Below are 27,891 nucleotides of genomic sequence, written 5' to 3' on the forward strand. Positions count from 1 at the left end.
TGAACTTCGTGCAGCTGACTTCATGGACTGAAATTGTCCAGAGATGTGGTACAACGTCTTGGGTTTGGTCAATATTAAAAGAGTGTCTTACCAGATGTCCCGTCTTCACCTTTGACTCCTTCCAGTATCGGAGGTGGCCCGTGGCCAAGTCTTGCAAGTCCCCCTTGGTGCTAGAGGCTTGTTTCGTCAGGGATTAGGAAGGAAACCCACGCTCTTTAGCTTGAACCAAGGGCAAATCCTAATGGTGGTCTGGGGAAGCACGAATCCTGTCTGTCACCAAAGGAAACCTGGAACTTCGGCCAGTAATGCACTGCCCACTTTTCCTTCAGCCTCACCAGTCACGGTGACTTTGAAATTCTGTCCCTCGAGGGGTGCATAATATCGGTTTCCTCAGTTTAGCACCACATAGGGGTCACATGAGGGTCGGCCTCCGGCAGAGAGGGTTCAGACGAAGTGGAGACCAGATTCAGTGCCCACCACTGGAGGGGGATTCGGTAACTGGGGAAGCTGTTGGTTGTTCGCTAGTCTGTGTATAGAATCTCCACTTGCAACGGACACAGCAAGTCTCAGTCTGCTAGATTACACCCCAGACTGGCGGTGGCTGTAAATTAAACCTCACACTGGGTCCCCCTGTAATTCCATATGCGTTCCGTACCAGTATTAGAGGTTTTGTCCCCTGCAAAAGTGCGTAGCCGGCCACAATTCTCTCCGATAGTCTGGTCCCAATTCCCCAGGGTTACGTTTGGACTCAAGCACTTTAGTGACGTTTACAGGTTGTTGGAGATCCCTCTCCAAGGCTTGAATAATCTGGTCTGTCCGTTCATTCTCATCATGGATTCCCACCTGTAACTCCTGATAGGTTTGGTATCTTAGTTCTGCCTTCCATTTCCGCCCCTCATCAGCTGAGAGAATCATGCAGCAGAGACTGAATGAACCTTGTGGGGTCACATTATACATTTGTATAGAACTGCGGACACACTGAGCAATCTGTGCTGGGTTTTCTTTTCTATCGGGGGCCGGATTCATAATCATTGTCATTTCTTGAGGCTTCCAGGGTGCATACACAGGAATTACTGAGAGCTGTCCCTCCTCCGCTGCTCATGGATTAGGCAGCATTCGGGTGGGTAATTGTCTCTGTGGAGCCATTAACTTTGGGCTTTTATTGGATTCTCCCCTCCCTGTCTCGGAATAATCCTCGGTATTCCCCTTCTGGATCTGAGGGTATAGAGAGCCTCCCCTTCCCCGCTGCCGCTGCTTTACCCGAGTGGCCACCGTATCTGAGTACTGGGCGGATTGGGGCTCGGGTGCACTCGGCCCCTGGTATGGTGGGGGGAGTACGGTGGGTGCTCATTCCTAATCATGGTCACCATCCTCAAACAGGATCGGTATCCCAAACATGGGATCGGGATCCCTTGTTTCCCTGTCAGTTCGAACTTTAGACTGACGTTCCTGCCCTTCTCTCCTATCTAGGCCGGCCTAGATTTTGCTGATGTTGTTTTTCCTGCTCTCGTTTTCGGCGCCCATTCACCCACTCACACTCCGCTTTTGCGTCTCCCAACCTTCTGCAGTACGTACCTCTCTCCCTTTGTCACACGCATTATCCCTCCAACTTGCTCATCATGTACTGTTCAACTTTGCATCTGCCTTATCCTTCCATTGCCTTTTCAACAATTTCCACTTCTTCCCACAGTTCATCTTCCAGATCAGATTTACTGCGTGTTCTCAAGAGGTGATATCGTCGGATCCCGCCCAGTGGCCACATTCTTTTCCCCAATCGGTTTATTCAGCGCTGCAGTCAAAATTCACAAATCTTTTTCCTTGTCTGGAAAACTCTCACACACATTGTGTAGGGCTGCTCTTGGCCCACTCGTATCACTCAACTCCGTGCTCTCTAAGTAATTTACCCGGCACAAAGCCTCCTGCTCAATTAACAATAAGATAAATTTACCCAGCAGGCACCACGTGCTGAATTGATAAATTTACCCAGCACGTCTGCCTCCTGCCCAGTTAGTAAAATTAACCCGGTACCGCCTCCTACTCAATTAATAAAATTTGCCTACCTTATACAAGTCTTCCGACAGATACTTTCCCTATCCTGTCAAGATATGCAAGCAGCCCTCAGCGAGGAACCGTGCCTCCAAAGGAACTGACGGTGAGTGACAAAAGGTGAAATACCTGTTGGGCACCCGGTCGGTCTCCGCGGTCCCCGGAGTGGTCCGGCCGCTTACTCAGTCTGTCTGCTTTGTATTAGGATCCTGTTCGTGACGCCCAATGTTAAACTCGGGAGACCAGTTTCCTCTCGGCACCACAGTTTATTGCATTCTCTTGCAAGAGTCTGAGACCCAGTTATCAGAGGGAAGGCATGTCAGTGCTGCCAACCATCTGACAATTGGACTCTCTCAGTCAGGTTACAGCAGTATATTCATACATAGTAAGTCCCATACATCACTGTTGCAAGCTGCTATTAGAACTGGTACGCCCACCAAGTCTGTTGGTGCAAAACTTAATGTCTTAGATAACAGAGTGCACTAACTCAAGGCTTGAATATAGATGGATATACAGTCCAGTCCTTATCAGCTATTCCCTTTGCAAGGTCCTGACTTCATTCCAGACCGATGTTCATTGCTGACCTTATCGATGAGTCCTGACTCAAACACGAGTACAATATATATTATCAAATTCTCAATGTCCCTCTGACAATTAAAAGGAAACCAGTATAAGCCATTGAGTTTCTTAACTGCTGAAGACAGAGTTTACTTTAGTTCAAAAATTCCTGTTCAGTCCCAATTATTCTTTTATCTAGAGGTTACTTAGGTTCAAAATAATTTTTTATATATCCGCATTTCCTCAGAATGGTTTCTCCCCAGTGTGAATTTGCTGATGCCTCGAGAGCTGAGATGAACGACTGAATCTTTTCCCACAGTCTGAGCAGGTGAATGGCCTCTCCCCAGTGTGAACAAACTGATGTTCTTTCAGCTGAGCTGAATCGGTGAATCCCTTCCCACACTCTGGGCAGATGAATGGTTTCTCCCCAGTGTGAATTCGCTGGTGTCTCAGGAGTTGAGAAGAACGACTGAATCCTTTCCCACATTCAGAGCAGTTGAATGGCCTCTCCCCAGTGTGGACTCGCTGATGTAACTTCAGTTGAGATGACTGAGCAAATCCCTTCCCACATTCAGAGCAGATGAACGGCTTCTCCCCAGTGTGGACTCGCTGATGCTCCTTCAGTTGAGATGACTGTGTGAATCCTTTCCCACATTCAGAGCATATGAATGGTTTCTCCTCACTGTGATCTAACTGGTGCGTTAATAGACTAAAACGCCGAATGAATCCTTTCCCACAGTCTGAGCAGGTGAACGGCCTCTCCACAGTGTGAACAAACTGATGTTCTTTCAGATGAACTGAATCGGTGAATCCCTTCCCACATTCTGAGCAGATGAATGGTTTCTCCCCAGTATGAATTTGCTGGTGTCTCAGGAGTTGAGATGAACGAATGAATCCTTTCCCACATTCTGAGCAGCTGAACGGCCTCTCACCAGTGTGAACTCGCTGATGTACCTTCAGTTCAGATGACTGAGCGAATCCTTTCCCACATTCAGAGCATGTGAATGGCTTCTCCCCAGTGTGAACTCGCTGATGTCTCTGTAGGTTGGACGAGTGAGTGAATCCCTTCCCACAGTCTGCGCAGGTGAATGGCATCTCCCGAGTGTGAACTCGCTGATGTGACTTCAGTACAGATGACCGAGCGAATCCTTTCCCACATTCTGAGCAAGTGAATGGCTTCTCCCCAGTGTGGACTCGCTGATGGGACTTCAGTTCAGATGACTGAGCAAATACTTTCCCACATTCAGAGCAGATAAATGGCTTCTCCCCAGTGTGAACTCGCTGGTGTCTGTGCAGGTTGGACGAGTGAGTGAATCCCTTCCCACAGTCTGAGCAGGTGAATGGCCTCTCCCCAGTGTGAACTCGCTGATGTACCTTCAGTTCAGATGACCGAGCAAATCCTTTCCCACATTCAGAGCAAGTGAATGGCTTCTCCTCAGTGTGGACTCGCTGATGCTCCTTCAGTTGAGATGACTGGGTGAATCCTTTCCCACAGTCTGAGCATGTGAATAGCATCTCCCTAGTGTGAACTAACTGATGTTGCAGCAGGTGATTTGACTCCTTTCAGGAGCAGGAGAATGGCCTCTCCCCAGTGTGAACTCGCTGGTGTCTATGTAGTGTGGACGAATGAGTGAGTATCTTCCCCTATTCAGAGCAAGTGAATGGCTTCTCCCCGGTGTGAACTCATTGGTGTCACTGTGGTCTGGTTGAGCGTGTGAATGTCTTCCCACCATCCGAGCAGGTCAATGTCCTCTCACTGGTGAACTTTAGGATATATCTTCAGCATCGATGACAGAATGTATTGCTTCCCGCTGTCAGAACAGGTGGAGCATCTCACTGTGGTGTGAACTTGCTGATGTATCTTCAGGCTGGATGACTGGGTAGTTCCCCTCCCTCACACAGAGCAGGTGAATGGCCTCTCCCCACTGTGAACTCACTGGCGTGTCTGTGGGTAGGCTGTGAGTGAATCCCCTCCCTCACACAGAGCAGGTGAATGGCCTCTCCCCACTGTGAACTCACTGGCGTGTCTGCGGGTAGGCTGTGAGTGAATCCCCTCCCACACTGAGAGAAGGAGAATGATATCTCACTGTGATCAATTCTCTGCAATTCAGACAGTCAGATGTTTGAATCCCTTCTACAATCAATGCAGTAGAAGAACTGATCTCCAGTGAACAAATGCTGGTGTGTTCTCAGCACCCCGGTTCAAGTGGATTTCACTGAGTTACAACAGAATGCTTGATTTCAGTGACAGAACACATTACCAGATGTTATGAGATAATTCTTCATCTCCGTGGATCGACAACAGAGGTGTTGGTGTTGCAAAGAAAATATTTGGTCACTCCTTAAATATCCAGTCATTCAGCAAAACTGATGTGTTGTTGTGTTTGAGATTCCCATGCGCAAGTGTTCTGCCATTTCAAACCTGTAAAAAATATTTGCAAAAGACATCAATGGGAGAAGGAGAGTATTTCAGGAGAGATTATAGTCTGTGGTGAGAACATAAGAAATAGGAGCAGGAGTCGGCCGTCCAGCCCGTCGAGCCTGCTCCAACATTTAATAAGGACATGCCTGATCTGGCGATGGGCATCTCCACCTACCTGCATTTTCCCCATAACCCTTAATTCACCTACTATGCCAAAATCTATCCAACCTGATTTGAAGACAGAATACAATATTATGTTAGGACTCTTGGCAGTGTGGAGGATCAGCGAGATATTGGGGTCCATGTCAATTTTACAATTAAAGGCGCAGCGCTGATTGTCATTGTTGTTAATAAGGCCTTCATCAACCATGGAACTGAATTCACGAGTGGTGAGGTAATGTTGCAGCTGTACAAGACCTGATTTACACCCCACTTCGAGTATTCTGTTCAGTTTCCTCATTACAGGAAGGATGTGGATACTATAGAAAGAGAGCAGAGGAGATTTACAAGGATGTTGCATGGATTGGAGAACATGCCTTATGACAATAGGTTGAGTGAACTTTGTAGCGAAGGAGGATGAGAGGTGACCTGATAGAGGTGTAAAAGATGATGAGAGGCATTGATCGTGTGGACAGCCAGAGGCTTTTTCCTGGGGCTGAATTGGCAAACACAAGGGGCATTGTTTTAAGGTGCTTGGTAGATTGGAATGTCATAGATAGGTTTCTCACACAGAGTAGCAGGTGTATGGAATACACAGTCAGCGATGACAGTACAGACAGATACTATGCAGTCTTTTGAGAGATTCAGATAACTTCATGGAGCTTAGAATACACAGAGTGCAATGCAGTTGGAAAATGCGAGGCAGTTTCTGGAATAGGTTACATGGACGGCACACTGTGTATTATATTGTAGATTTCCATGTTTCCATAAGCACTCATCTTCTAACAAGGCTCGGATCAGACACTCTGACTGACCATCAAATTATCTGACTATATCCCTGTCTTTATGAGAATGGGCTGTTGCTGACCTCAATCAACCTGTGACTTGGCCCAATTTGTCTCTCTCCTTCGGGATTATTTCAAGTTCTGGTCATGTTCCACAATACTACAAAGATCACGTGTTACTGCATGTACGATCCTGGAGATTTACTAATTACTTGGATCGCCCCCCCCCCCCATCTGCTGAGTGACAGTGATGAACCCATCGATGGCAATGCCAATGAATATATAGTGGAGGGCAGTGGTTATTCTCATTGGAGTGCGGCACCTTTGTGATCTGAAAGCCAGAAGTCACTTGTCATCGAGGCAAAGGTGTTTCATATCGTTATTGACCCAGAGAGAACTAAATCTGATGGAAGGTTTTATTTCCGTACAGCACTAATTGACATTTTCACTGACTGGAAGGTAAACTCTTCAACCGAGCTTAACTGGGAACTATATTTTCGTTCGGAGTTCATAATCCTCGGATTTACATAGTGGAGCACAGCGACGTTCAGGAGATACATCCGCTCGCACTTCCTTCGAATGTACGGACCTCTTTACCCAGAAACCCTCACGAAGAGAAACCTCCCGGTGTTGTTGGGTTGGTTGTGGGCTGGGCTGAGAGGTTGGAAGGTGGTGGCGCATGTGTGAATGTGGTTTGGAACTTGTTGAGGGAAAAAGAGTGGGGAAGGAGCGGGAATTGCTGGGAGGGGGTTGCCTGGGTCTGGTAATGGCAGACAAGGTGAGAGGAGGGGCTGAGGGAAAGAGAGTGGGGAAGGAGTGGGAATTGCTGGGAGCGGGTTGCCTGGGTCTTTGAATGGCAGACAAGGTGAGAGGAGGGGTTGAGGGAAAGAGAGTGGAGAAGGAGTGAGATAGGGATTTGGGAGCAGAGGTAGGCAGCTGGGGAGAAATGGATTATTGTGAAGGGAGAAACAAAAAGGAATAAGGAGATAGTGAGGGGATGGATGAATGAAAACCAAGACAAAGGGAATAAAAGAATAAGAAATGACAGTGGAGAGAGTGCTGAAAGTAAGGAAGATGAACAAGTTGAGAGGGGAGGTGTTGGGTTTAATGAGAAGGCGCAAGGACACATGAAGAAAATTAACCCGTTTGTGCTAACAACAACTCTGGCAAATAAGATAGGGGAAATAGTATTTGCAAAAGTCTTTAATGATGGCAATCTATTGGTAAGATGTGCGAATGAGGAACAACTTGAGAAAGCACTCAAGCTAAAAGAGATAGGAAAATGCAAGGTGGAATATACAGGGAGGGTGGGAGCACGAAATGGTGGTTGTAAAGGAGTGATCACAGGTGTACCAATGAGTATAAACATGGAAGAGTTGAAGAGGAATATCAAAGGGTGGAAAGTAATTAATGTTCTAAGACTGAAAACAACAAAGGAGGGAATGAAAAAGGAAAGTGAAACAGTATTGATTGAATCTGAAGAAGCAAGAGTGCCAAGTAAAGTTTTCCTGGGTTTCATGAGTTACCCAGTAAGGGTATATGTGCCAAAGCCATTGAGGTGCTATAATTATCAAAGGTTTGGACACATAGCTAAAAACTGTAAAAGGCAGAGGAGATGTGCCAGATGTGGGGATGTTCATGAATATGGAAAGTGCGGAACAGGAGTGCAACCAAAATGCTGTAATTGTGGAGGAGCTCATAATGTGGCATATAGTGGGTGTGGGGTTATGAGACGAGAGAATAAAATTCAAGAAATAAGAAGTGAAAAGAAAGATCACTTATGCAGGAGCTGTAAGAATGTCCAGAGAACAGAATAATGCTCCTAATGACCAGAGAGCAATTGGGATGCAAGAGATGCAGCGAAGAGTTTATGCAGACAGGATTTATGTGTGGGAAAAAAAGCTCTGGTAACATTCATTGCAGGAGTCATTAATTGTACGGTAGAGGTAAAGTCAAAAAGTGACAAAATTCTGCTGGTGGTCAAGGCAGCAGTAAACCATTTAGTGTTAGTAGGACTGACATGGGAAGAAGTCAGGGAGAACCTCACTAATCAGTCAAGCCAGGACGTGTCATAGTTTGGTTAGTACTCATTATGGTGATTCTTTTGAATGGAATGCAGGGAGTTTACTGGCCAATGGCTAGGAATTTAAGGAATTTATTAAGGAAATGGTTGTAAAATCAGATGTAGTGTGTATTCAGGAAACTTGGTTGAAACCAGCTTTAGACTTTGTGGTACATGGGTATACAATGATAAGAAAAGATAAAAATCTAGGGGGAGGAGGAGGTTGTGCTATGTTAATCAAGCAAGGTACACCGTATAGAGTACTGGAAAAAGGAAACGATCAGGAATACATAGTGGTGAAAATATGGGAGAGAGGGGAGGGAGTGGTTATAATTAACTACTACAATCCATGTAAAAGGTTGGATTTGGACAGCCTACTAAGGATACAAGGACAAAATAGACATAAAGTAGTGCGGTGTTCAGATTTCAATGCTCACAGCACAATATGGGGGATCCGATTACAGATTCAAATGGAACTGTAATTGAAGATTTGATGGAAGAAAGGGATTAGGTATGTATGAATGATGGGAGAGGAACAAGGATAAACATAACAACAGGAACTGAGTCGGTATTAGATATTACGTTAGTGTCTTATGTCTTGGCTGTCATCAGTAACTGGGGAGTTTGGACTGCTTCAACAGTAGGTAGTGATCACTACCCAGTTTTATGTTCAGTGGGTGAAAGAGTTGAAATAATACCAGGTGGGGTAGTCCCAAAGTGGGTGTTTGGAAAAGCAGATTGGGGTAAGTTCCAGAAGTTAACTGAAGAAGCATTGACAAGGATTGACATTTCTGGAGATATAGATGAATTAAACAGTCAGGTGACTTCAGCAATTATTATGGCAGCAGAAGGATTTATACCCAGGACTAAAAATAGGATGAATAGAAAAATAGTGCCATGGTGGGCAGAGGAATGTGGTCAGGCTGTAAAAAACAGAAACAGAGCATTCAGGCTAGTTAAAAGAACCCACATTATGCAGCATTTGCTTCAATATAAGAAGGCACAGGCAGTGGTGAGAAGAAGTATACGTCAGGCTAAAAGGGCAAGTTGGAGGAGTTTTTGCAACAAAATAGGAAGAACAACGCCTGTGGGAGAGGAATGGGGAATGATTAAGAGGATGGGGGGCGATAGAAGGGATTGGGAGTATCCAGTAATGATATCTGAGGAGGAAACAGCAGTCTCCAGCAGGGATAAGGCTGAGATCATGGCCAAGTCATTTGTAAAGATACACAGTTCAGAAGATTTCTCTGAAGAAGGGAGAAGGAGAAGGGAAAGAACAATGAGTCAATACCCAGGTGCGTTAAACAGGAGGGAAGAAACAGATGATATAACTGATGATCCATTTACTTTGGCAGAAATGGTGAGAGCAATAAAGACATCGAGACCAACCTCCCCAGGGAAAGATCTAATACGCTACATTATGCTAAAAAATCTAGGAGAAGGAGCGCTCTTGAAGTTACTGCATTGTTACAACAGAGTGTGGGAGGAGGGAAGGTTGCCAAGTGCATGGAAAGAAGCAGTAGTAATTCCAATAAGGTAACCTGGCAAGGATCCGTCAAAACCCACTAGCTACAGGCCAAAAGCACTAACATCAAGTATATGTAAGGTAATGGAAAGGATGATAACTGAAAGGTTATCATATGATCTTGAGAAGAGAGGAATGCTGGCAAGTTATCAGAGTGGTTTTAGGAAGGGAAGGAATTCCATGGACTCAGTGATAAGGTTAGAGACTGAAATAAGAAAGGCCCAGGCAAGTAAAGAATCAGTAGTTGCAGTGTTTTTTGACATTGAAAAAGCCTATGATATGATGCGAAAGGAAGGATTATTAATTAAACTGCACAAGATGGGGGTTGGAGGGAGAGTTTTTAATTGGATTAAAGATTTTTTGTTTGGTAGAAAAATTCAAGTTCGGATTGCATCAGAATTGTCAATACAGTCCACAGTGGGAAATGGCACACCTCAGGGTAGTGTGATTAGCCCGTTACTTTTCATCATCATGATCAATGATGTCTTCACAAAGGTACCGGTGGATATAGGTAGGTCACTGTTTGCGGATGATGGGGCTTGTGGAAACGAGGCAGGAAGACGGAGCATATAATCAGGAAACTACAAGGAGCAATTGATTAAGTGGTAGAGTGTGGTTATGATTGAGGATGTAGATTTTCAGTGGAAAAAACTAACTGTATTTTTCACTAGGAAAAGAAATGAAGTAGGGAAGAAGTTAAGGATGTATGGGATTGAATTAGAAAGGGTTGGATCATTTAAATTTCTGGGAGTTATATTTGATTCACGATTAACATGGGCAGACCATATAAGAAAAGTTGACGAGAATTGTAAAAAAGTAATAAACGTGATGAGATGTTTGACTGGTAGGGAATGGGGAGCAAGTTGTTCAGCATTGAAGAGAATGTATGTGGCTTTAGTAAGATCTGTGTTGGATTATGGAAGTGTAGCATATGGATCAGCAGCCAGGTCTCTTATAATGAAACTGGATGTGATTCAGGCTCAGGTTTTGAAAGTGTGCAGTGGGTCTTTTAAAACATCACCAGTATCAGCCCTGCAGTTAGAAATGGGAACAATGTCTTTGGAATTGAGAAGGACGCAATTGATGGCAAACTACTGGGTTAATTTGCAGGGACACAATGATTCTCACCCTTCTTAATGAGTGTTGCAGGAGTCCTGGGAAAATGGGTGGTTACAGAGGGAAAAGTTTAGTTGCGTAGGGAATGATATTGCTAGATCATGTGGAGTGTTTGATTTAAGGATAAGTCCTTCAGTAGTTTATCCAGTTGTAGCTCCATGGAAACTGGTATGGCCTGATGTAGACTGGCATTTGTTAGAGGGAAAAAGGAAAGGAAAGTATAAAACTGATTTGGTAAGTGCATTTAACTGTTATGTGATGGAAAAGTATAGTGATTATACTCAGGTCTATACAGATGGTGCTAAGGAACCTGAGACCAGAGTGACAGGGTTTGGGGTGGCTTTACCTGCAAAAGCGATTGCAATCAGCAGAAGAACATCTGATAAGTTAGCGGTGTGTCCAGTGGAGATGATGGCAGTGTTGGTTGCATTGTGATGGGTGGAGAAATCTAAACTAGTCAAAGCATTGATATGCTCAGATTCATCTTCAGTACTAGCAGGTTTCAGGTCTTCCCACTCAAACAGCCGGCAAGATGTACTTCATGAAGTCCTTCAGTCAGTCACAACAGTTCCAAATCAGGGAGGTCAGGTTAAATTTCTATGGGTTCCAGCTCATGTAGGTGTTTAAGGGCAACAAAAGGGTGGATGAGTTTGCAAAGAGGGCAATAAAGAAAGAAATTATAGAAATGCACATTAGTATTAGTAAAGCAGAGGTTAAGTGTGTAATCGGGGAAAAAAATAACCAAATGTGGCAAGAAAGATGGGACAGGGAGGGGAAAGGGAGGCATTTATATCAAATACATAAAAGTGTTGCAGGTACTAGGGTAGGAAGTAGATACAGAAGAGAGGAAATTGTGTGAACAAGGTTAAGGCTGGGGCACTGTGCACTAAACCAAACACTGAAACACCAGACAGGACTGTGTGAGCAATGTCAGGAAGAGGAGTCAGTAGAGCATGTAGTTCTGAGTTGCAGGAAGTATGGGATACAGAGAGAGATGATGAGAATTAATCTAAGGGAATTGCGGGTGTAGGAATTCACATTAAAAGGGTTGCTGGGCATGGGTGGGAGAACACAGGTCAGGGTATTTTTAGCTTTCTTAAGGGGTACATGGTTTTTTTTTATAGGATATGATGGATAAACAGAAATAGGATATTATGATGGGGAGGATAAAGTTTAGGTTAGGGTATGTGTATGTGTGCGATTGGGTGACGGGATTTAGAATGTGAATCCATCGCATACTCCGGAGCAGAAGGTGGCGGTAATGCACCATTAAGCTGGGGAGGGGGAGGGGGAGGGGGAGGGGAGGGGGAGGGGGAGAGGGAGAGAGAGGGTGAGAGAGGGAGGGAGGGAGGGAGAGAGAGGGGGAGGGAGAGAGAGGGGGAGTGAGAGAGAGAGGGTGAGAGAGGGAGGGAGGGAGAGAGGTGGGAGGGAGGGAGAGAGAGGGGGAGGGAGGGAGGGAGAGAGAGGGGGAGGGAGGGAGGGAGAGAGGGGGGAGGGAGGGAGGGAGAGAGGGGGGAGGGAGAGAGAGGGGGAGGGAGGGAGGGAGGGAGAGAGGGTGAGAGAGGGAGGGAGGGAGAGAGGGGGGAGGGAGGGAGAGAGAGGGGGAGGGAGAGAGGGAGGGAGAGAGAGGGGGAGGGAGGGAGAGAGAGAGGGTGAGAGAGGGAGGGAGAGAGAGGGGGAGGGAGGGAGAGAGAGGGGGAGGGAGGGAGAGAGAGGGGGAGGGAGGGAGGGAGAGAGAGGAGGGGGAGGGAGGGAGAGAGAGGGGAGGGAGAGAGAGAGGGGAGGGAGGGAGGGAGAGAGAGGGAGGGAGGGTGAGAGAGGGGGAGGGAGGGAGAGAGAGGGGGAGGGAGGGAGGGAGAGAGAGGGGGAGGGAGAGAGAAACCTCCCTGGCCGCATCGAAAGGCCCGAGAATGCGCATGCGCCGCAAAGTAAGCGGCGGCGGCACCAACGCCGGGGAGTCGAAATCTCTCCGGGGCCGGGTACGGATCATGGGGCTGAGAGAGAGGGAGAGGACCAGGACCGTCGTGGAGTGCAGCACCAATGTTGCTGGAAATCACAGTAATTGTCCTTCGGTCGCGTTTCAGACGCCGGTGAATCAGAACCCGGCCGGAACCCGCTCTTACCTTTGTCCGGTCGTTGTCAGCCTCTGCTACTTGGCGCATGCGCGATAGTCGGGATTGGTGGCGACGACCACGCATGCGCAATGATTTATCAGGCGAGAATCTGCAGATCCTGAACCCAAAGCAACAGACACAGAATGCTGGAGGAACTCAGGGGGGCAGGCGGCGACTCTGGAGAGGAGTGAACAGTCGGTGTTTCAGACCGAGACCCTTCAGGACTGGAAAGGAAGGGCGGGAGTCAGGTTGTGGGGCGACATGAGGTGATAGGTGAAAACGGGAAAGGGGGAGGCGTAAAGTCAAGAGCGGTGAAGTCGGTGAAAGAGATATAGGGCTGGAGAATAATAATAATAAATACTTTATTGATCCCGAGTGGGAAATTCTTTCGTTACAGCAGCAATATTTAAAATCGGACTTAACAGTGTGAAGACTTTACAAAAAATAGAGAATAATAACATACACAGTAATACTGTACCAATGTGCAATAATAATGCATGAAACAATATTGCAGAGACTATTGAACTATAATCTGTCGCAGAAAGATGTATTAAATTGACTTTATTTTTTTACATCCTTCACATACATGTGGAGTAAAACTGTTACTCCGTCTAAATGTGTAATGTGCAATCATAGTAATTCATAATAATGTATGATAAACAGAACAGTCAAGGTGACATAGAAATGCACTCAAATCAGCGTGAGTTAAGCAGTCTGATTCCTGGTGGAAGAAGCTGTCCCGGAGCCTTGGTCCTGGCTTTTCCGCTGCGGTAGCTTTGCCCCGACGGTAGCATGTGGAATATATTGTGATTGACGGGACTCAGGTTCTCAATGATCCTACGGACCCTTTTTACACACCTGTCTCTGTAAATTTCCTGAATCATGGGAAGTTCACAACTACAGATGCGCAGGGCTGCCCGCACCACTCTCGGCAGAACCCTTCCATTAAGGGAGGTAAAGTTCCCATACCAGGCAGTGATGCAGACAGTCAGGATGCTCTCAATTATGCCCCTGTAGAAAGATCTTTGGATTTGGGGGGGCACATACCAAACTTCCTCAACCGTCTGAGGTGGAAGAGACGCTGTTGTGCCTTTTTCCCCGCACAGCTTGTGTGTACAGACCACGTGAGATCCTCAGTGATGAGGGTCCCGAGGAGCTTAAAGCTGTTTACCCTCTCAACCCCAGATCCACTGATGTCTCTAGGGGTTAGCTCGTCTCCATTCCTCCTGTAATCCACAACCAGCTCCCTTGATTTTTCGAGATTGAAGGAGAGGTTGTTTTCTCGACACCAGTGTGTCAGAGAGATGACTTCTTCCTTGCAGGCCACCTCATTATTGTTTGAGATTAGGCCAATCAATGTGGTGCTGTCGGCAAATTTAATGAACAGATTGGAGCTGTGGGTGGCCGGTTAGCAGATGAACTGTTGTATGTGGTTATTACATCTGATAGGAAAGAGCTTCTGTAACGGTCCTTGTGACAGCGGTGCTGAGTGAGTCTGTTCGAAAGGGTGCTCCGCTGCCTGTGCAGTCGGTCATGGAGAGGATGTGCCCGATTGTCCGTAATGGATGGCCATTTGTTTAGTGACACCACTCCTCTCCACCACTCACTCGTAAGAGCCCCGGTTGTGGCCAAGGATGGTTCCAACCTTTCTGATGAGTTTATTTTGCACCGATGCTGCTGCCCCTACGTAAAGCGGCAAAGAAAACTGCAGTTACATCAACAGACTGGTAAAACATCTCCAGCATCCTGCCTGACACATTCAAGGATCTCGGCTTCCTTAGAAAACGGGGACCGCTCATCCCCCTCTTGTAAACAGCCTTACTTCTGTTACTTGTGTTCTCAGCGCCCGGTTCCAGTGGATTTCACTGAGTTACATCGAAAATATTTCAGTCACGTCTCCGGCTGAGATGAGACACTACTTCAAGGATCAACAACTGATATATCGGTGTTTCAATGGAAATATCTGGTCACTCCTTAAATATCCGGACATAGATGTGTCCGGAATTTGAGAATTCCCGGACACAAATTGCTGTTCCTTTCCTGTAGAAAGATTTACAGAGGACATCAATGGATGAAGGACTGAATTTCGGGGACGGCATGGTCGTGTACTTTGGTAGAAGAAATAAAAGGGCAGACAGTTTTGTAACTGGGAAACCTCAGTCAGTCCGGATCAGGTACAGCATCACCAACACCATCACTCTGAGCACGGGGGTCCCCCAGGGCTGTGTGCTCAGTCCAGTGCTGTTCAGTCTGCTGACCCACGACTGTGCTGCAACACACAGCTCGAACCACGTCATCAAGTTCGCCGATGACACAACCGTGGTGGGTCTCATCAGCAAGAACAACGAGTCAGCTTACAGAGAGGAGGTGCAGCGGCTAACGGACTGGTGCAGAGCCAACAACCTGCCTCTGAATGTGAGCAAAGCGAAAGAGATGGTTGTTGTCTTCAGGAGGGCACGGAGCGACCACTCCCCGCTGAGCATCGACGGCTCCTCAGAGGAGATCGTTAAGAGCACCAAATTTCTTGGTGTTCACCTGACGGAGAATCTCACCTGGACCCTCAACAGCAGTTCCAAAGCAAAGAAAGCCCAGCAGCGTCTCTGCTTTCTCCGGATGCTGAGGAAAGTCCATCTTACACCCCCCCCCCCCCAATCCTCATCATATTCTACAGAAGTTGTATTGAGAGCATCCCGAGCAGCTGCATCACTGCCTGGTTCGGCAATTGCACCATCTTGGATCGCAAGACCCGGCAGCGGATAGTGAGGTCAACTGAGAAGATCATCGGGGTCTCTCTTCCCGTCATTACAGACATTTATACTACACACTGCATCCGCAAAGCAAACAGCATTATGAAGGACCCCATGCACCCCTCATACAAACTCTTCTCCTTCCTGCCGTCTGGGAAAAGGCTCCGAAGCATTCGGACAATGACCAGACTATGTAACAGTTTCTTCCCTCAAGCTATCAGACTCCTCAATAGCCAGAGCCTGGACTGACACCTTGCCCTACTGTCCTGTTTATTATTTATTGTAATGCCTGCACTGTATACAGTCCTGGGTAGGTAATGGTAAGGAGTGAAAGTGAGCTTTGTAGGCAAGAGAGTGGGGAGGGCGGAGGGACAGAAATGGATGGGTATGGAGTGGGAGGTGCCTCATCTCATCTTGCCTTGATGACGGATGCTGCTTTTCCTTTTGCTAAGGCAGACGTTGATGGACTTTCAATCGGTCAGGGCATGAAAGGATACGCGGCGAAGGCAGGAAATTGGGGCTGGGAGGAAAAATGGATTTACCATGACGAAACGGCAGAGCAGTTTTGATGGGCCAAATGGCGTAATTCTGCTTCTTATGGTCCAAGAGCAGCCTCTCATTCAATGAGAGCAAGAGCAATGAGCTGGTTCTGGACCTTGGAGGAGGAAACAGGAAGCCATGAGGCAATCCTCATCGGGACTCAAAGGTGGAGACGTTCAGCAACTTTAAATTCCACAGTGTTAACATTTCAGAGGATCTGTCCCGAGCCCGGGACACAAGTGCAATTACAAGAAAGCAGGAACTCTCTGTCCTCAGTAGTACGGCCCAGCACATCATAGTGGATGTGGCCCAGCACATCACAGGTAAAACTCTGCTCACGACTGAGCACATCTCTGTGGAGTGCTGTCGCAGGAAATCAGCATCCATCATCAAGGACCCCCACCACCCAGGCCATGCTCTCTTCTCAATGCTGCCATCAGGAAGAAGGTGCATGAGTCTCAGGAGCATCAACCCCAGGTTCAGGAACAGTTATTACACTCAACCAACAGGTCCTGCTTTCTTTTTACAATATTTTTATTCAGAAGAAAAAAAAAGATTTACAGAGCGCAACACATAGATACATCTCATCATAACGTGTACATTCATATATTGTAATAATATTGATCAAGATGTTATAGCATAACACATAAAGGTATAGCACTTGGGAATCAAAAATTTAAAGGCAGATCAAATCATAAAATAAATGTTATATATATATAAAGTCAACCCCCTACCAACTACCAAAGAAAAAAGCTGATGGATGACAATGGATTAGAAAAAAAAAACATATTCACTTAAGAAGAGAAGATAAAAATATACATCAAAGTCTGTGCACTGTTAAACTTTATAAATTGGAAACGTTATTTAGGAAAGGTCCCAAAATATCATAAAAAGATTGTTTCGAATTTAAGACTGAGCAGCGGATCTTTTCTAAATTTAAATACGACATAATATTACGTAGCCATTGAAGATGTGTAGGACGGGTTGACTCCTTCCATTTAAGCAAGATTGCTCTTCTTGCTAAAAGAGAGGTAAAAACTAAAACCTGTAGGTTAGGAGTATTTAAAGTTATGTCTTCATTTGCAATATTACCAAACAAGGAAGTAAGGGGATTTGGGTCAAATTGGATCCTAAAAAGTTGGGAGAAGGTATGAAATACTTCCCGCCAAATCTTTTCAATTGTAAGGCAAAACCAAAACATATGAATTAAAGAGGCATCAGCAGAGTTGCATTTATTAGAAAGTGGGGAAACATTCGGGTAAAAACTGGACAGCTTCTGTTTAGAAATGTAAGCTCTATGAACCACTTTAAATTGTAGAAGAGAATGACGAGCACAGAAAGATGATTTATTAACCTGTTTAAAAATTTTATTCCATCTATCATCAGAAATCTGACAATTTAGGTCATCCTCCCAAGCGTTTTTTTATTTTATCTAAAAAGTCTTGTCTAGAATCAATCAACAAGTTATAGATACTGGTAATAGAACCATTAACAAAAGGTGTTAAATTTAAAAGATCTTCCAGTAAATTTTTATCTGGACCTATAGGATAAGTAGCTAATTGGAAACGTAGAAAATCTCTAATTTGAAGGTATCTGGAAAAATGTGATTTTGGGAGTGCAAATTGATTTGACAATTGGTCAAATGATGCAAGAGATCCTGAGATAAACAAGTCCCAAAAACACTTAATACCTAGTTCATCCAATCCTTAAAGACTTTGTCAGTCATGGAAGGGATTAAAAAAAATAATTAAGGAGATTGGGAGATGATAATGAAAAATTCGCTAAACCAAAAAAAATTCTAAATTGAGACCAGATCCCTAAAACTTTGCTATTCCCACAACGAATGGACACAATCAACAGCTCTTCATCTCATGTCTTTGATGTTTATTTCTGGGTTATTTTTTGGTTTTATTTCTTTTGTATTTGAATTTTGTTGTCTTCTGCACATGGTTATTTTGTTTGTCCTGTTGGGGGCGATCTTTCATTCATTTTATAATGGTTCCTGAGTTCACTGAATTTACAACATAATCAAATCCCAGGATTATACATGGTGATGTGCCTATACTTTGATAATAAATTTACTTTGCACATTTTAAATTTTACATTTCAATTTGTAAATAACTCTGAAACACAAGAGCGGGTTGAGAGCTCAGTCTGCTGGGTAAATGATTTTGTTCTGATCTGAATAGTCGGCCCAACACTGTGACCCGTCTTTCAAGGCACACCAATTACTGGAAATATTCCTGCATCGAACTGGAAAGCCTCAAGTACTCTGTCTCTCTGCTCAAGCATGCAAACACACGTAGACATACACACACACACACACACGGGCGCGTTTCAGAACGTCAACAATTATACCAGTGCCCAAAAATACCTGGGTGACCTGCCTCAACAACCATCGCCCAGTGACGCTCACTACTGTGATGAAGTGCTTTGAGGGGTTGGTCATGGTCAATCAATTCCTGTCTGTGTGCAGGGATCCACTGCAATTTGCCAATCGCTACAATCGGTCAACAATTCTCATTGGCTCACAATCAGCATCAGATCACCCGGACAATAGCAATACACAAGATAGGCTGATGATTACAGCTCAGCATTCAACACAGTCAGACCCTCAATTGTAATCAACAAGCTCCAAAACTTGGGCCTCTGTACCTCCTTCTGCCACTGGATCCTCACCAGGAGGACTTTGTGGAGTTTGTGGAGTGTCTAAGGGATGTATTTTTGGAACAGCTTGTGCTTGAGCCAACCAGGAACGAGGCTATTTTGGACTTGGTGATGTGTAATGAACAGGAATTGATAAGTGATCTTGAAGTAAAGGAGACATTAGGAAGTAGTGATCATAACATGATAAGTTTTTATCTACAATTTGAGAGGGATAAGGGCAGATCAGAGGTGTCAGTGTTGCAAGTAAATAAAGGAGACTACGGATGGGCGGATGCGCTGGCAGGAAAGACAGTGGATCAGCAGTGGCAGATATTCTTGGGGATAATACAAAAGATGCAAAAGCAGTTCATTCCAAAGAGAAGGAAGGATTCAAAGAGGTGCAAGGGGCCACAGTGGTTGAGAAAGGAAGTCAGAGATTGTATAGCATTAAAGAAAAAGAAGTATGACAGGGCTAAATGAGTGGGAATACAGATGATTGGGAAAGTTTTAAGGAACAGCAGATCTTAACTAAAAAAGCAATACGGAGAGAAAACATCAGGTATGAGCTCAGTCTAGCCAGGAATATAAAAGGGGATAGCAAAAGCTTTTTTAGCTATGTAAAGAGAAAGAAGATAGTTAAGAACAATGTTGGCCCCTTGAAGAATGAATTGGGAGAAATTGTTATGGGAAACAGGGAAATGGCAACAGAATTTAATGCGTACTTTAGATCTGTCTTCATCAGGGAGGACACAAGCAATCTCCCAGTTGTATGGATGGGCCAGGGTCATAAGTTATCAGAGGAATTGAGATAGATTGACATTAGGAAAGAAACTGTGATGAGTAGACTGGTAGGACTGAAGGCTAATAAATCCCCTGGTCCAGATGGTCTGCATCCGAGGGCTCTAAAAGAGGTGGCTCAGGAAATTGCAGATGCATTGGTAATCATTTTCCAATGTTCCTTAGATTCAGGATCAGTTCCTGAAGATTGGAGAGTGTTAATGTTATCCCACTTTTCAAGAAGGTAGGTAAGGAGAAAACGGAGAACTATCGCCCTGTTAGCCTAACGTCAGTCGTGGGGAAGATGCTTGAGTCCATTATTAAGGACAAAATAGTGGCACATCTTGATGGCAGTAATAGGATTAGGCCGAGCCAGCATGGATTTACCAAGGGCAAATCATGCTTGACTAATCTGTTGGAGTTTTTTGAGGGTGTAACAGGGATGTTAGATGAGGGTAAGCCAGTGGATATTGTGTACCTAGATTTTCAGAAGGCATTCGATAAGGTGCCACATAGGAGATTGGTGAGTAAAATCAGAGCTCATGGCATTGGGGGCAGGGTTTCAACATGGATAGAAAACTGGTTGGCAGATAGAAAGCAAAGGGTAGCAGTGAATGGGTGTTTCTCGGACTGGCTGGAGGTGACTAGTCGGGTACCACAGGGCTCTGTATTGGGACCACAGCTCTTTACGATTTATGTCAACGATTTAGATGAGAGCATTGAAAACTATATCAGCAAGTTTGCAGACGATACTAAACTGCGTGGCAGTGTGACATGAGAAGAGGACGTTAGGAGAATACAGGGAGACTTGGATAGGCTGGGTGAGTGGGCAGATACTTGGCAGATGTCATTCAATGTGAGTAAATGTGAAGTTATCCACTTTGGAAGCAGGAACAAGAGGGCAGAGTATTGTCTGAACGGTGTCGAGTTAGGTAAGGGAGAAATGCAAAGAGACCTAGGAGTCCTAGTTCATCAGTCAATGAAGGTGAATGAGCAAGTGCAACAGGCAGTGAAGAGGGCAAATGGAATGTTGGCCTTTATTACAAGAGCAAGGATGTCCTTTTGCATTTGTACAGGGCCCTGGTGAGACCACACCTGGAATATTGTGTACAGTTTTGTCTCCAGGTTTAAGGAAGGACATTCTGGCAATTGAGGAAGTGCAGCGTTGATTCACTAGGTTGATTCCTGGGATGGCAGGGCTGTCTTACGCAGAGAGATTGGAGAGATCGGGCTTGTACATGCTGGAATTGAGGAGATTGAGAGGGGATCTGATTGAAACATTTAAGATAATAAAAGGATTTGATAGGATTGAGGCAGGAAATATGTTCCAGATGTTGGGAGAATCCAGTACCAGAGGGCATGGATTGAGAATAAGAGGTCAGTTATTTAAAACAGAGTTGAGGATGGGCTTCTTCTCCCAGAGAGTTGTGGAGGTGTGGAATGCACTGCCTCGGAAGACGGTGGAGGCCAATTCTCTGGAAGCTTTCAAGAAGGAGCTAGATAGATATCTGATGGATAGGGGAATCAAGGGATATGGGGACAAGGCAGGGACTGGGTATTGATAGTGAATGATCAGCCATGATCTCAGAATGGCGGTGCAGACTCGAGGGGCCGAATGGTCTACTTCTGCACCTATTGTCTATTGTCTATTGAGACCCCAGACTGTGTGAATCAGAAATAACATCTCCTCCTTGCTGACAATCAACACTGGCACACCTCAACGATGCGCGCTCAGCCCACTGCTCTACTCTCTCTGCACTCACGTCTGTGTGTCTAGGCTCATCTATAAACTTGCTGATGACACAACTATTGTTGCTGAAATTTCAGACGGTGACGAGGAGGAGTACAGGAGTGAGATAGATCAGCAAGTTGAGTGGTGTCACAGCAACAACCTTGCACTCAGCATCATGAAGACAAAGGAATTGATTGTGGATTCAGGAAGGGGAAGTCGAGGGAACACACACCAGTCCTCATCGAGGGATCAGAAGTGAAAAGGGTGAGCAGTTTCCATTTCCTGCCTGTCAACATCTCTGAGGGACTATCCTGGGCCCAACATATTGATGTAGTTACAATGAAGGCACAACATCGGCTATATTTCATTCGGAGACTGAGGGGAATCGGTCTGTCACTAAAGACACTTGCACATTTCTACAGATGTACTGTGGAGAGCATTCTAACTGGTTGCATCACTGCCTGGTGTGGAGCGGCCACTGCACAGGATCGGAAAATGCTGCAGAAAGTTGTAAACTCAGCCAGCTCCTTCATGGGCACTGGATTCCACAGCATCCAGGACACATTCAAAAGATGATGCCACAAAAAGGTGACATCCATCATTAAGGACCCCAATCACCCAGGACATGACCTCTTCTCATTTCTACTATCAAGGAGTATGTACAGGACCCTGAAGACACACTCCCCGTTTGAGGAACAGCTTCTTCCCCACTGTCAGATTTCTGAATGGACAATGAGCCGATAAACACTTCCTCAGGATTTTCCCTCGCTTTTTGCACTACACTTTAAATATAATTTTATACATGCTTATTGTAATCCGTAGGTTTTACTATTAAATAATGCAATCTGCTGCTGACAAATTTCACCACATACGCCGCTGATATTAAAACTGATTCTGATACACAAACACACACGGCTGGGCTCAGACATACAACACTCCCACATTCCTCCATTTGTGACACCCTGTTTGCTCCGTGGCCCCCGGTATGAAGCTCAAACTGTTGCAACACCTGCCCTTTAAATTCATGGCTGAGGCTGTGTTCTGTCTGCTCACTGTTTGAGTTTGATATTAAATGAAGAACATTGAATGGGAAGGAAGGTTGAATAGAAGAATAAAGATCTCCTCTGAAGGTATATGGGGTCCTGGTGAGAGCGTACATGGAACACTGTGCTCAGGTCTGGTCTCCCTCCCGGAGTCAGCCTGTGGGATGAAGGGAATGAAGAGATTTCCCAGATTGATTTAGGAGGTGAGGTAGTGTCCTCGGAGAGATTATACTGACCGGGTCTCTCTCAATATTGGAGAAATAAAAGGCCGTCTGACTGAGACAGACACAGTCTCGCAGTGTATTGACAGGGTAGAGGCAGGAATGATGTTTCCTTTGGCTGTGCTGAGGAACCGGTGTCACAGAATCTGAGCGCTGGTTCCACACCTTATGGGAAACTTCATTCCAGCTCTTCCGCTGTAAATATCCTGTGAGATTCTATTTCTCTAATTCTGAGACAGGAATGTGATCTGTCTCAGTCAAACCACCTCCAATTTCACTCATTTTGATACAGTCCCAGTACGATGATTTGTTGTGGGAGCCTCTCTATGACCAGTGAGTGCAGTTATCCTGTGTTGTTCCACAGCCCGATGGTTGAGGTGTAGTAACCGTTCCTGACCCTGGTGGGGCGAGTCCTGAGGGTCTTGTACCTTCTACCTGATTGCAGCAGTAAGAAAAGAGCCTGTCTGTGTGGTGAGCCAGATCACAGCTGCCTGTATCACCGTCCCCTCTGGCCTGCCCTATCCGGGACCTAAGGGATTGTGGAGAGTAAATGTGGTACTCTGTCGAGTATCACTGTGATCTGTCCCCTCTGGCCTGTCCTATCCAGGACCAAAGCGATTGTGGAGAGTAAATGTGGTACTCTGTCGAGTATCACTGTCATCCAGGCTCTCTTCCTGCCGCTTATTATTCTTGTCTGTGAATGCAGTGCGACAATCTCTGGCCCAATGTCCCCTCTTTCTACAAACCCCGTTTCTGTCCTTAGCCAAGTGTCCTCTTCATCTGCACTGTCCGCACGATCCTGACACCCGTTCTGGGTTCTTCGCCAGTACCCGAACTCCATCTCCTCACTACCAGTTCCCTGTGCACACTCTCGCTTTTCCACAGTCCCTTTAAAGAGTCAACTGCGCTCCCTATTCATCAGAATTTATGTCACCCGGGGCCAGGTCTGACACAGCTTCGGCCTGAGACAGTTTAGAAAAGTCTGCACTGCCAGCTGGACATACTGATCTGTCCAGGGGTTTGCCGGCATTGGACTCTCACGTATCCTTAAAACGAGCTATAAAGTACGCAAGGGATTCTCCTTTTTTCTGCATCTATCGGATAAATTCTCAAAATCCGCATGCAGTCGGGCTGTCATTCAAATGGGTTCCCTTACCTCAGTGACCCACCGTGCCAGGGCTTGTATTACATCAGACCCTCTGGTGGCTCCCGGTCACCTTCAGGCATCTGCCTGGGAAAGGGGAACCCACTCCCTGTCTGTGTCAGAAAGGTTCCATATATACCCCTGAGGAGTGGCACGAGTCCCTGGGTAGGGTCTAGAAAGGGGAACCCACTCCCTGTCCCTGCCTGAGAGGTTCCACATATAACCCTGAGGAGTGGCACAAGTCCCCGGGCAGGGTCTAGAAAGGGGAACCCAGTCCCTGTCCCTGTCCGAGAGGTTCAAAATATAACCCTGAGGAGAGGCACGTCCCCGGGCAGGGTCTGGAAAAGGGAACCCACTCCCTTTTTCAATGAATTCAGTTAAAGCCACTGGTCCAGACTGTTATACTGCTGAATTTTTAAAATCCTTTTCTTCTACATTCACTCCTTGGCTTTGTAAAATTTTTAAAGATGCGTTAACTGTAAGTAAATAACCACAATCTTTTTATGATCCCTCCATTTCACCAATTCTTAAAAAAAGTTGAAGACCCCACTGAATGTGCATCCTTTTTCTTTCTTTTTCAATCTTTTTATTGATTTTCACATATACACAAAAAAACATAACATAATAATGAGTAAATTATGAATACAATAAACTTGAAATCACATTGATAATAAGATAACAATATCCTATTAAACATCAACAGAAGAAAATACCTTAATCAATCAAGTCCATATGATTATATATGGAAAAAAATCAAAAATAACGATTAAAAAAGAGAAAAAAAAATTTGAAAATATGTGAAAAAAAAGTATATATTAAGAAAAATAAAACTCTAAACTAAACTAACATGGGCAATAATAACAGTTTATAAGTATATGATAGTGTCAACAAACTCCGGAACTCCATACCAGAACGTGAATAAGCAGAAAGAAGGTCTGGAAAGGGCCAAATTAATTCATATGAAAATGTCGAATAAACGGTCTCCAAGTTTCTTCAAATTTAATTGATGAGTCAAAAATAGTGCTTCTAATTTTTTCCAGGCTCAGATAAGAAATAGTTTGAGAAAGCCATTGAAACGTGGTAGGAGGATTTACTTCTTTCCAATTTTGTAATATAGACCTTCTGGCCATTAATGTTACAAAAGCAATCATTCGTCTGATTGAAGGGGAAAACTGATTACCCTCTTCATTTGGTATGCCAAAAATTGCAGTAATAAAATGAGGTTGTAAATCTATATTCCAAATTGAGGAAATAGTAGTAAATATGTCCTTCCAGTAATTATGTAAAGTGGGAGAATGTGCATCCTATCGGCCAATATCCTTGCTGAATGCGGATTCTACGATTTTTTCCAAAATTGTGGCCACTACATGAGAAAATGTATTACCTCAAATTATCTCTGAAGATCAGACCGGATTTATTAAAACCTGTTATTCATCTTTTAACATTAGAAAATAAATTAATATAATTTATACTTCTTCATCTAAAATACCAGAATGTCATTTCCGTAGAAGCTGAAAAAGCGTTCGATAGAGTTGAATGATTATATTTATTTAATACGTTGCAGAATTTTAATTTCAGCTTGAAATTTATATCATTGATTATATTAATGTATTATAAACCTTTGGCTTCGGTTCTTACCAATAATCAAAGATCTTTTTATCAGTTGTCCCCTGGTACGAGGCAAGGCTGCCCTTTAAGTCCTCTATTATTTGGCATTGCTTTGGAAACTTTAGCCGTTGCCATTTATGAATCACCTAATATTTTTGGTATTACCCGTGGGTAAGATACATAAGTTATTATTATATGCTGATGATTTGCTACTATACATATCTGACCCTGAGAGATCTATTCCTGCTATTTCATCCTTGCTTGCTCAGTTTAGTAGCTTTTCTGGCTACAAACTGAATTTTAATAAGAGTGAATTATTTTCATTAAATATGCTAGTTCCAATTTATAAACACTTACCATTTAAAGTTGTCACGGATCATTTTACTTATTTGGGTATTAAAATTACCAAGAAACATAAGGGTTTATTTAAAGTTATTTTTTTACCTTTAATTGACCAAATCAAGCAACTTGTTACCAGGTGGTCCCCATTATCTCTGTCATTGGTTGGTCGAATTAATACTAACAAGATGATAGTATTACCCAATTTTTTATATTTAATCCATGCATTACCAATTTTTGTTCCTAAAACTTTTTTTTGATATTATTGATTGCAAAATATCTTAATACATGTGGCAGAATAAAAATCCTACATTAAGTAAGAAATATTTACAGAAGACTAAGTAGGAAGGTGGTTTGGCTTTGCCAAACCTAAGATTTTACTACTGGGCAGTTAACATCCGATAGTTAATATTTTGGACACGAGAATTGGTCGTAGTACCTTGCCCACAATGGGTAAATTTGGAGTGTAAATCTGTACAAGGCTTCTCATTGTTTTCTATTTTAGGATTTTTGCCTCCTTTTGCTTTATCTAAACAAAATAAACAAATAACTAATCTACATACATTAAGAATATGGTTTCAATTTCGTAAATTCTTCGGCTTGAATAAGTTTATCTTATCAAGCCCTCTGATATCTAACTTTTTTTTCCAGCCCTCTTTTATGGACCCAGCCTTTGTGTTATGGAAAACAAAAGGTATAACATGTTTTCGTGATCTATTTTTGGATAACAGTTTTATGTCCTTTGAACAGCTATCCAGCCTAAAACTCTTTTTTTTTAGATACTTGCAAGTTAGAAATTTCTTGAATGTTAGTCTTTTCTGAAATTATGTCCAATGGACATTACAGAAAAAAATCTGGCTCTGAATCCTTGCCAGAAGGGTTTAGTAGCCATCATTTATAATACGATCATGAAAATACAGCCAGGACTATGAGAAAAAAATTAAGAAGGAATGGGAAAAAGAACTTCATTTTCTTATACCCACAGGGCAGTGGGAGAACATTTTACAATTAATCAATTTTTCTTCTATTTGTGCTAAACATGCCTAATACCATTTAAGGATGTTCATAGGGCTCACATGTCCAAGGATAAACTCGCTTGATTTTATTCTTATGTTAATCCAACCAGTGACAGATGTCATTCTGAAGTTGCTTCATTGACCCACATGTTCTAGTCTTGCCCGTTTGGAAAATTATTGGAAAGATGTTTTTGGTATTATTTCAACAGTTCTGAATATCAAATTGCAACCGCATCCTATTTCTGCAACTTTCAGTTCACCAATGGTGGATAATAGTCATTTATTCCCCCCTCAGCCCGGCGGATGATTGCATTTGTTACATTAATGGCTAGATGATCTATCCTATTTAACTGGAAAGAAATTAATCCTCCAACTATATTTCAGTGGTTTTCTCAAACTATTTCTTGTTTGAGTTTAGAAAAAAATTCGAAGTGTTGTCTTTGACCCTTCAGTTAATTTTCAAGAAATTTGGAGACCATTTATTCAACATTTTCATATGAGCTAAATTTACTTTTCCAAAACTTTACTTTTAATATCCTTAATTATTTGGTTGGAGGTGCGGAGTTATTGACGTTACTGTGTATAATTGATATAATGCAATGGCCCATGTCGGTTAGGATTTGTTTCATTTATTTTCTCCATTTTTTGTAACACCTATGAGTTTGGGAGGTTATTATCATCTATTTGTATTTATACCTTAACCTATTAATTATGTACTCTCAAGCTCTTTGTATTCGTGTTTCATTTATGTTTGTTTAAACTCAATAAAAAGATTTAAAAAGGACTACTCTGAGGAAAGGGTGGAATAGGCGCAACGGGCCGAATGGCCAGACATGCTCCTGTTCGTAATTTTCTAAAGCACGTGTTTACCTTTGCGCCTTGTTCTCCCTTGGTTTTCAGCCGTTCGGATTGCACAGGGGAGCGGTGAGAGCTCCGGAGATCCACCGGCAGCCGCTGCGGGGCAGCTCCCGTCACCCAGCAGGAAGGGACGGGTCTGGGAGACAACTCCAGACAACAGGCCCCGATCCTCGACGGGGAAAGGCCGGGCGCCTCCGTGCAGCTGAAACATCTCACGGAATCTCCGCCGGTCGCTTCAGCTCTGCCTTCGAAAGGATTCACGACCCGCCGGTGGTGCAGCCGAAACCCGAGGCGCAACTCCCGGTCTCCGGCCCACTCGGTCCCGGTCCAAACAGCGTCCCGCCCACTGACACCACACAGCCAATCAGCGATCACCGCTGGGAGAGGGAGCTACTGGGAGCTGGAGATGTCAGTCACAGTTTGTTCCCAGAAT

General features: G+C 44.3%; 1 protein-coding gene across 2 annotated transcripts; it reads right to left on the reverse strand.

The window, feature by feature from the left end:
• On the reverse strand, window positions 1–27,788 carry LOC132385713 (zinc finger protein 229-like). 2 transcript variants are annotated; one of them, XM_059957924.1, is made up of 2 exons: window positions 27,471–27,788; window positions 1–5,026 (listed from the first exon to the last, which is right to left on the reverse strand). In XM_059957924.1, the coding sequence occupies exon 2, from the start codon at window positions 4,117–4,119 to the stop codon at window positions 2,848–2,850; it is 1,272 nt and encodes a 423-aa protein (XP_059813907.1). In that variant the 5' UTR covers window positions 4,120–5,026; window positions 27,471–27,788; the 3' UTR covers window positions 1–2,847. The 2 variants fall into 2 exon arrangements, with proteins under 2 accessions (XP_059813907.1, XP_059813906.1); XM_059957923.1 differs by lacking the exon at window positions 27,471–27,788 and adding an exon at window positions 12,797–12,980.
• Window positions 27,789–27,891: the final 103 nt, after the last annotated feature.

The sequence above is a fragment of the Hypanus sabinus genome (genome assembly GCF_030144855.1).
Source record: "Hypanus sabinus isolate sHypSab1 chromosome X2 unlocalized genomic scaffold, sHypSab1.hap1 SUPER_X2_unloc_10, whole genome shotgun sequence".
In the NCBI taxonomy this organism is placed as follows: domain Eukaryota; kingdom Metazoa; phylum Chordata; class Chondrichthyes; order Myliobatiformes; family Dasyatidae; genus Hypanus; species Hypanus sabinus.

What these genes read in the sequence shown, in the direction of transcription:
- LOC132385713 (XM_059957924.1), bottom strand. Translation starts at nt 4,119, where the DNA reads ATGCTATTCACATGCTCAGACTGTGGGAAAGGATTCACCCAGTCATCT.